The 10,918-nt window shown below is 43.3% G+C and overlaps 1 protein-coding gene across 1 annotated transcript in view; it reads right to left on the bottom strand.

Annotated features, from left to right (window-relative positions):
• Positions 1-10,918, bottom strand: part of TRMT112 (tRNA methyltransferase activator subunit 11-2) — a 31,265-nt gene that overhangs the window by 251 nt on the left and 20,096 nt on the right. The window contains exons 2-3 of the mRNA XM_063438082.1: positions 445-546; positions 72-164 (exon numbers count right to left, since the gene is read on the bottom strand). Of these exons, the coding sequence (XP_063294152.1) occupies positions 72-164; positions 445-546 (195 nt within the window). The remainder of the gene's footprint in view (positions 1-71; positions 165-444; positions 547-10,918) is intronic.

Here is a 10,918-nt window from a genome sequence, read left to right as displayed (position 1 = left end):
AGGGAAAATATAAAGGTTAGGTTAATGATAGACCCAAGGTTCTTTATTTTGTAGATCCTTCATCAGTTTACCTCCAGGAGAACATGATGAACCTTCTTCAGGAATTCTTCATTGTTTTCATAATCCGGCTGTAGCTCTCTGGGTAGATCTGACCCATGCCCCAGCTGTGAGAAGAAGCAGGCAGAGTTTAGGCAATGAAATTGTAACTGCCACGAAGAATGTCATTGCACAGACTAAGGGAAAGGTCATACTGCAAGGCGAGGGAGCCAGCTGTTAGAATAGAACTGCCATCATCCAGATGGCAAGGCATAAAGAGACCCATTGTATGGCAGGCTACAGTTACCCAAACTCATGTGTATTCTGGTGCATTGCACCTGTCAAGGGCCAAATCAGCAGACATACATAGGGAAGATAATAATGATAATTAAAAAATAATCTACTCACACTATCTGCAGCCTCCACAAGTGCCTCCCACTCTAGCTTTGGGATCATACGAACCACAAAATCGCGACTGAAATCCACATCGCTGAGTTTTACTTCATTAGCCTGCAAAAAAATGAAAATAGATTTTAGTAATTATATAAATGAGGCTTAAAAAAGGTACAGTTTAGGCACCACAACATTTTCATTGAAATTTAGTTGTTATGGTGCAAGGAGATCCCCTGGCGCTGGCTCACCTTAAGGGGTTAAACCGTTTTGTCGAACGGTAAAACCCCAAAGCCTGGCTGCCTCTCTGACCTTTTTTCGAAAATTCTCTATAAAACAGAATCTGGCAGCGGACGACTTTACGAATGCCCATTCATAAAAATTACCCTTTTCAAGCCAGTTTTATGAATGAGTATTCACTGATTGACTGAGAGCGTCACCTTACTGCTCTCAGCCAATCAGCTGCACTGCTGCCTCATTCTGCAATAGTTTGCATTTTTTTGTGTGAGGATTTTAGAAAATGGAAGGGCAGCGAGACGAAGATTCTGGACTGGAACACAAACCTTGGGGTTAAACCACTTAAGGTGAGCCTACGCTAGTGACCTTCTGGCACCAGAACGGAATTTTGATGAAGTTCTTATATTGCTCAGTGTTCCTTTAAAAGTCTTACACTACTATCCAGGCCTTATAAGTATACTTGCCACAGCATATCTGCCGTTGGAATGGCACTTATCAGGGCTGCATTTTCACTAACTTTTTCGTCCTGAGAAATTATGCAAAGGAAAAAATGGAAACCGCAAGACTTCAGTGAAAATACATCGCTGGAATTTATGTAAAGTACCATAATGCAGGAAAAGTCATTGATGCATAGATGTGAACGAACTACTTTCCTCTGGGGAAAGTGAATATCTAAACAAAACTGAAGCATGAAAAAACATTTACAGCAATAAAAAGAAATACAATTAGACTTTTGTAAATCGGCATTATGGCACCATACTATTCCACCGAAGAGGACTACACTATTCTCGTAAAAGGGGAGTGTATACCGCGCCTAGAGGTATTGGTATAAACAATTATAAAAAATTATACATACATATAGTCGATGGAGATTTTGACAATAGATGGTAACCTCAAAATAAAAAGCAAAACATAATAGTGCAATACAGTAAATAAACAAGAAAGGTCAGATAAAGCTATACACAGTCCACTCACATGGGGATGAGCTATAACAGAGCTCAGCTGTGATGCGCCTGGACGGTATAATCCCCGTCTCGGGATATATGGTGGTATAACTTCAGGGATATTCCAAGGTGCAGTGGTGCGTAGATCATAAAATCCAAAGATAAAAATATGGCAGTATATGGTGAAGTAAGTACTGGTGAAGTAGTAACAAGTATAAAAGGTATTGTACTTACAATTTCTAGAGCATGTAACCTGCTCTAGTTTGGACAGCCTAGGTGGTATAATCCCCACCAAGGATATGCAGGATCCAGGGAGTAGAAGGTGATAATAATAAAGATATATATAAAAGTATACTAAAAGAAGTACTTTAATATATAAAACAAACAAGTATAATAACAAGTATAAAAGTCCACTTTACGCGTTTCGCCTCACAGGGCTTCTTCAGAAGTGTGGAGCATCTCCTTCATGGATCCGTTTTTATATGGCTGTCAATTTGGGAAAAGTTAGTTGGTGGTGTAGTGGTTTCTAGTTCCGGATTATCTGTCCTGGAACGCTCGTTTCTATTTCCGGGTTGTGTCTATGGAACGCAGGTGTCGCCAGAGTGATGACGCGGCACTCGCGTCGAACCGGAAATGACGTGGTAGGTGCGTCATTCCGGAATATTGGATCCATGAAGGAGATGCTCCACACTTCTGAAGAAGCCCTGTGAGGCGAAACGCGTAAAGTGGACTTTTATACTTGTTATTATACTTGTTTGTTTTATATATTAAAGTACTTCTTTTAGTATACTTTTATATATATCTTTATTATTATCACCTTCTACTCCCTGGATCCTGCATATCCTTGGTGGGGATTATACCACCTAGGCTGTCCAAACTAGAGCAGGTTACATGCTCTAGAAATTGTAAGTACAATACCTTTTATACTTGTTACTACTTCACCAGTACTTACTTCACCATATACTGCCATATTTTTATCTTTGGATTTTATGATCTACGCACCACTGCACCTTGGAATATCCCTGAAGTTATACCACCATATATCCCGAGACGGGGATTATACCGTCCAGGCGCATCACAGCTGAGCTCTGTTATAGCTCATCCCCATGTGAGTGGACTGTGTATAGCTTTATCTGACCTTTCTTGTTTATTTACTGTATTGCACTATTATGTTTTGCTTTTTATTTTGAGGTTACCATCTATTGTCAAAATCTCCATCGACTATATGTATGTATAATTTTTTATAATTGTTTATACCAATACCTCTAGGCGCGGTATACACTCCCCTTTTCCGATTTCTACTCTCACTTACAAGGTTTTGGGAATCCTTGTTTTGTACACTGCTGCCTGCCCACCACTTACTATAGCGAGCGCCTATTACCCTCTGCTTTGTGTACACTATTCTCGTATATGATTCAAACAAACCTAATTGCTCCTTAAATACTCCCATTTATGGCAAATCCTGGTATGACAACCAGCGTTTTTAAGTTTGTGAGCCATTTATTTTAACCTTTTTCTGACCAGAAAGCTGCCTGAAAATATGGCAACTCAAAACAAATTATAACCCAACCAATATCTGTCTGTGACATCTCAATTCACACTACTGTAACAAAAACCTTTAGGGCACTGACCGCTCACACAGATACACACACTAACACCAATATCCACACACAGGTACACACCCACAAAAAATGCAGATACACAATTATACATATGTACACACAAACTGTATCGGAGTGTGTTTACATATCTGTGTCAGTATATATATATATATATATATATATTAAGGCCGTTTGGCCTGTATTTGTGGGAGGGGCTTAAATTAATTCACTCCCCTATATAAGGGACACCCCTCACCTGACTCATATCGCTTGAGGTCAGCATCAGAATGATTTCCACTTCCAGGTCATCCAGACGCCATTTTACCTGATTACTCCATGAGGTTTGCTGAGCTGTGTCAGGAATCCAGCCACAGGCTTTTCCGGCCTACCACCTTCTTTCTTCAATCCATCGCCGTGGATGGTGTCCAAGTGACTCACAAACCGTAAGTCGACCTACCCGTTACGCCAGGCATCAGTCCTACGGCACCATGCACGGGTCAGGTCCTCATTTTACGGCTGCATTTTGTCTAAGCCTGTTCTAAAACCATTGCATGTTCATGCATATCATTCGTTTAAACCCCCTACCGGTCTTTGGGTGTAATACAGGCTTCTTGGACATTATCGCATTTCATGTACAAACCATCGAACCACTGCATTTTCACCTACACACTGACCCCTACCGGTCATTCAGTGTACTACAGGCTTCTTAGACATTATTGCATTTCATGTACAAACCAACGAACCACTGCATTTGCGCCTACACACGGACCCCTAACCGGTCATTCAGTGTACTACAGGCTTCTCAGACATTATTGCATTTCATGTACAAACCAACGAACCACTGCATTTGCGCCTACACACTGACCCCTATCGGTCATTCGGTGTACTACAGGCTTCTCAGACATTATTGCATTTCATGTACAAAGCAACGAACCACGGCATTTTCGCCTACATGCTGACCCCTACCGGTCAATCGGTATGCTACAGGCTTCTCAGACTTTTTCACTTCATAAGCAAACAAACTAACTACAGCATTTTTGCTTTTATACTGACTCCTATCTGTCAAACGGTAGGATTAAAGGGTATTTTTACCATACAATCAGCATTTCTGACCTCTACTGGTCAACAGCAAAACTGTCTTCGCATGTCATATACAATTTACCAGCCAATATAAATTACACATAAGATTATTTTAAACATAACCATAAACCATAAATTAAACTCCAGCACAGGCTCAACTTCAGGTTTAATTCACAATAATTTACATTTCAGATCAAGACCACCAGTGGTTCTATCAACACTGCCACCTACAGGTCTGTCAAGTACATTGACAATTTTCATGGGGTTTTACAAACACCAAAACAATGACACCTATAGGTCAATAGACAAACAACATTTCACATACCAATCAGTATCCAACTACACTGCCACCTATAGGGCACTCGGCAGATCTCCAGTGCACTTGCATTTTGCAACACCATGTTCACTGACCCCCACCATTCAATAAGACATACAACAATTCACATAGCAAGTACTATATCAAACATCTGGTATAAATACATATGTTATTACACAGTAGCAGACGCATCTGTATATACGTAACTGGTAATATAGTTCACATACATTTTTCACAGCACGCTGCTCACATAATAGACTTTCCCCTAGCAAGGGGACATACAACATACAAGGTGGGGACAGACCACTTTTGCACTTGTACAGGGAGTGCAGAATTATTAGGCAAATTAGTATTTTGACCACATCATCCTCTTTATGCATGTTGTCTTACTCCAAGCTGTATAGGCTCGAAAGCCTACTACCAATTAAGCATATTAGGTGATGTGCATCTCTGTAATGAGAAGGGGTGTGGTCTAATGACATCAACACCCTATATCAGGTGTGCATAATTATTAGGCAACTTCCTTTCCTTTGGCAAAATGGGTCAAAAGAAGGACTTGACAGGCTCAGAAAAGTCAAAAATAGTGAGATATCTTGCAGAGGGATGCAGCACTCTTAAAATTGCAAAGCTTCTGAAGCATGATCATCGAACAATCAAGCGTTTTATTCAAAATAGTCAACAGGGTCGCAAGAAGCATGTGGAGAAACCAAGGCGCAAAATAACTGCCCATGAACTGAGAAAAGTCAAGCGTGCAGCTGCCAAGATGCCACTTGCCACCAGTTTGGCCATATTTCAGAGCTGCAACATCACTGGAGTGCCCAAAAGCACAAGGTGTGCAATACTCAGAGACATGGCCAAGGTAAGAAAGGCTGAAAGACGACCACCACTGAACAAGACACACAAGCTGAAACGTCAAGACTGGGCCAAGAAATATCTCAAGACTGATTTTTCTAAGGTTTTATGGACTGATGAAATGAGAGTGAGTCTTGATGGGCCAGATGGATGGGCCCGTGGCTGGATTGGTAAAGGGCAGAGAGCTCCAGTCCGACTCAGACGCCAGCAAGGTGGAGGTGGAGTACTGGTTTGGGCTGGTATCATCAAGATGAGCTTGTGGGGCCTTTTCGGGTTGAGGATGGAGTCAAGCTCAACTCCCAGTCCTACTGCCAGTTTCTGGAAGACACCTTCTTCAAGCAGTGGTACAGGAAGAAGTCTGCATCCTTCAAGAAAAACATGATTTTCATGCAGGACAATGCTCCATCACACGCGTCCAAGTACTCCACAGCGTGGCTGGCAAGAAAGGGTATAAAAGAAGAAAATCTAATGACATGGCCTCCTTGTTCACCTGTTCTGAACCCCACTGCGAACCTGTGGTCCATCATCAAATGTGAGATTAACAAGGAGGGAAAACAGTACACCTCTCTGAACAGTGTCTGGGAGGCTGTGGTTGCTGCTGCACGCAATGTTGATGGTGAACAGATCAAAACACTGACAGAATCCATGGATGGCAGGCTTTTGAGTGTCCTTGCAAAGAAAGGTGGCTATATTGGTCACTGATTTGTTTTTGTTATGTTTTTGAATGTCAGAAATGTATATTTGTGAATGTTGAGATGTTATATTGGTTTCACTGGTAAAAAATAAATAATTGAAATGGGTATATATTTGTTTTTTGTTAAGTTGCCTAATAATTATGCACAGTAATAGTCACCTGCACACACAGATACCCCCCTAAAATAGCTATAACTAAAAACAAACTAAAAACTACTTCCAAAAATATTCAGCTTTGATATTAATGAGTTTTTTGGGTTCATTGAGAACATGGTTGTTGTTCAATAATAAAATTAATCCTCAAAAATACAACTTGCCTAATAATTCTGCACTCCCTGTACATACGGCACTTAATGGGTTAAGATTGATACACATTTAACCAGTATGGCTACGATGTTTAATATTTACACATCACGGCACTTTACTTTTCACATATACTGTACGTATTAAGATAAGCTTGGTCTATGCCATATTTCCTTATGCCATACGGTTTTATCCATTCAGGTTACAGTTACTACTAAAAAACCTATACGGATTGTCAGGTTCAATACCATAATACCAGGTACATACACCTGCTCACGTAGTTATCCATCTCTTACCTTCCCGGGAATAGTAATAGCGTACTGGCAATTAGGATTCTAGGGCCCAATAGGTATTACCCCCTTCTTTCTCTGCATTATGCTTCGGTTAGTGGTCCCGCGAGGCCAACACTCCGCCTCACACTCTGAGGCATACACCCCTCGGGCCACTCGTGAGCTAGCCGCCTCGCATTGTATCATAGAGAGGGCCTCACCTGTCACTCCCCTTCCTATTTTCTGGTTACGGTCACCGAGAGGCCAACATCCTGCCACAACGTTCGGTGGCCACACAAAATCCCCTCGCGCCAAGCATAGATAGAGCCTCTCAAGCCACTTGGCAACTAGCAGGGCCTCACCAGTCACCAAAAAACACCAAGCCTAATCGTTTCGCCTTACGGCTTAGCTAGCAAGCCAATACAAGACCCCTGGGTAAAAATAATAATTGCAATCTTTATTGTTATTTAAGTATTTCTCAAAAAGATGGTGAAGAATCACCTCTTCCTAGCACCCCGGCTAGAATTGATACACCTTCAAGCAGAGGAGATATTGCTAGTCCAGCAGCAATCAGATCCTGGACGATCCCACACATTACCACCGACCTAAGGAGGTGACAAATCCCCTACCCTGCCACAGCAAGGAAAGCAGAGTTATTCAAACTCCTCCATACATCAACGGACAACACGGAGGCAGGGGAAGGCCCAGCTACACTAACTCAGGTGACACCCAGGCCATGCTAGCCTCACTCAAACTCATGAGCCAAAAAAAAAAAAAAAAAAATTATGACAGACTGGCAATCTCGAGTCGGTCACCACAGCCCTCACAAGGCTGGGCCTCCCGCTATTGTACAACCAGCACCAACCGAAACTCGGTTACCTGGTACAATCAATTCTTATGACACACAAGACATTAATCCTGCACGTATGATCCCAGCACATTGGGGAAGCAAGGCATATATATGTATGATGATGTATCTGTGATGGTCAGATACAGGGAGTCCAGGTAAATCAGGAACTGACCATCCCTTGGTTGGGTTGGCATTTGGAATATGTAGAGATGTTTACTTGTGCAGGTACCCATACAGAAGGGATTTTGTCCCAAACAAATGGACGAGCACTCTCAGGTACCAGCACCTCTGAACTACCAGAGACAATTGATATGAGTAGTTGCATTGCATATAGACTGTTGCATATATGTTCAAATGGTTCAGGGCACATGACAAACCATGTGTCCCAATACAAATAACGTACTCACCATCTGTACACACCAATGCATTTTCAACACTCCTGACTCATCACCCTTCCAGACTTGTAGTAGATTTACTAAAGCTCTGGAGCTTCAAATGGCTCCCATACAGGTATCATAAATACACCTTCAAGGAATATAGCATGCCCTCACTTACAGTAAGCACAACAGAACCATTGGCTGTAAACACACTCGTAGCCAAGATTTGCAGAGGGGTCTTCCAATCTCCACCATTTACAGCATGGCACCAAACATGCTGGTATTGTCACAAGGAAATCTTCCCTTAAACAAAGACTAACCATAGACTTATTGGCAACACACACCTCCGCTACCCCAAGTCTCAACTCCCTCATACCCTCCGAGGAGTTTCCTTACTATACAACACCATTGATCTACCTTTACAGCTATCACTCATGCATGGGTTGAAGCTTGGTTAAGTAAGACCAATATCATCAACGCAGTAAACGGCTACCATCTACCCTACACACTGGCACTTACATGACATAAAATGGGCAATCCTTTCCCTGCTCAACTTTCGGGCTACAGATTAGCCTACTATCGATATTCGCAGATACTCTGTGCTGGTTATGATAACATATCCAGAGGCCTTACAGTCATACACTATCTAGAAGACTTCTTGTTGATCAAAGATAAAAAAAAATCACTAGAAGCCTCACGGCAGCTTAGTCTGGTTGACCACTTGGGCGTCCCAGTACCCCATAAGAAACAGAAGGCCCAGACACTATCATCACATTACTGGGCATACGACTTGAGTCGGCATCCATACACGCAAGTTACCACAAGACAAATAGGGAACATTCTCAACTACATCAATCACTACCTCCTGCTTAGTACTTACAACTGCAAGGAACTACAATTCCTACCAGGTTCCTTAATTTTGCCATGCCAATCATACCACAAGACCACACTTTCACATCCAGAGTACTTTCCCCTTTTTTCCACACTTCCAACATGACGATCAGAGGATGTCCCTAGACACCCCAGCAACAGCAGACCTGCACATGGGGGGGAATTTCTGAACCACTTGGCATGGTAAAAGCATGTTCCTTCCAGGATTGTCTGACACTTCTCCAACCAGATGGTCAGACGCGGCATCTACCACGGGTTTGGCAGCGATCCACCGGGAACCATTACTTTGGAGCTGTTGGCCATGGCATCCAGGTTTGGAAATTTTTCCACCACCTCAGCCCCTTTGGGGGATCTACCCCATTGTAGCAGCTGCTGGGGCATGGGGTAAATCATGGTCAGGGTCATCAATCCGTTGTTACTCAGACAACTAAGCACATGTCATATCATCAACAAACACCACTACTCATCCATAAGGTCATGATATTTCTGGGGAACTCACTTAGTTGGCAACTTATCACATTTCTTTTACTTTCATGTACCAGGCGGGGTATACATCCCTGCCGACAATTGTCTCATTTATATTCCAGGCATGTACATCATACGCTTCCTACAGCCGCCCATACAGTCACGGCCACTCTTTCGTTCCAGAGACAAAATCATGGATTAGACACAATCATGCAGCATAGCATGCACTATCCCACCTAGCACTTTCATCCCATACTTGTAGAACGCATAACACAGCTTTTCACCTGGCTTAAAGAATTTCATTGGAACACGACATAGCTCAACCTGTGTCATAACATTTCTCCTAGGTTTTGCTTCTTTTTGCCACCTTAAACTATCTCACACACCATTAATTATATATTTTACAGGCATTCAACAACACAGGATAACCTATGGCCAAAACTACCATAACTTCATGCTATCATACCAGACAAGAATATACTCAGGAGGGAGAGCTCCGGCACGAACTCCAACAAAAGCAGATATTACTGCAATCTGTACCCTAATCGACGATGCCGGATGCTCCTGGGGTGCTCCTGAACCGACCACGGTGCTATCGGTGTGTGTCCTGATGCCACCGGGTGTCCACGCTACCGAGGAAGCCGGAGCTGGCTGGGCGGCCTAGAGAATCTGGGTGAGTGGGGATGCGGCCGATCCCTGCCCTAGACCTGCGCTGCCGATTAGTGCCCCATTCCCCCCCCCTTTGGACCGGTGGGGGTTATCCCGGTCTGCTCCCTAGAGGCAACCTGGCAGCACTAAAGACAAGTGGTTCCCAGCGGGAAAAACAACAGGCACTCACGCGACCACAAGATGGCGGATGCAGCATCCCCACTCACGCAATGACCATCACTGCACCATGCAAAAGAAAAACGAGAAGGGATCCAAGGCCTGCTACTCAGGAGACCCGGACAAGCGCATGGAGTCTACAGAGTGCGGCTAAAAGTGAAGACAGAGGCTCCTGTTACAACGGGGACCGAAGCTATAGGCCGAGGCCCACCATGAAATGCACGGACTGCAGAATCATGAGACCACGGAGGGGATCCCCACTAACCACACAGGACTTACCTGAATGCCACACAGCAACCCAACGTCACCAAGTACACCACTAAGCCCCATGCTGGCATGTCTATGGAGGGTCTGTACACGGCCCCTGCAAGACAGAGGTTGACTCCAGGGCTCTATCGGGGACTGCTTTCTGACAGGACTCCCAGGCAGTACATCTAGACAACGAAACAGCCTATGTGCCAATTCTATTTTCGAATCTTATGTCTTTTACTCATGGCTTGCTTGGGGGGGCCTCTGGGGGGTCTAAGCTTGTAGCTTATCTACCTATAATGCTTGTCATACTTAAAATCTGTTCACCTAGCATACAACTTAAGCCTTGCAGCCTACCATATCTTACCTAAGCAATTTGTATTTATGCTATCTGACGTAGCAGGAAACGTCTACCTTAAGTTTTTTATGTGCATAGTTCTCCGCCTAGCAATTAGGTTTCATGTGTTATATTCAACCCTGTACCCACGAGTACTGCTAGAGCAATATAAGACCGGCTATGCCAATGCCATGCACTCTCAA

The sequence above is a fragment of the Pelobates fuscus genome, chromosome 12, assembly GCF_036172605.1.
Source record: "Pelobates fuscus isolate aPelFus1 chromosome 12, aPelFus1.pri, whole genome shotgun sequence".
Taxonomy (NCBI): Eukaryota; Metazoa; Chordata; class Amphibia; order Anura; family Pelobatidae; genus Pelobates; species Pelobates fuscus.
This window is presented reverse-complemented; position numbering and strand designations above follow the sequence as displayed.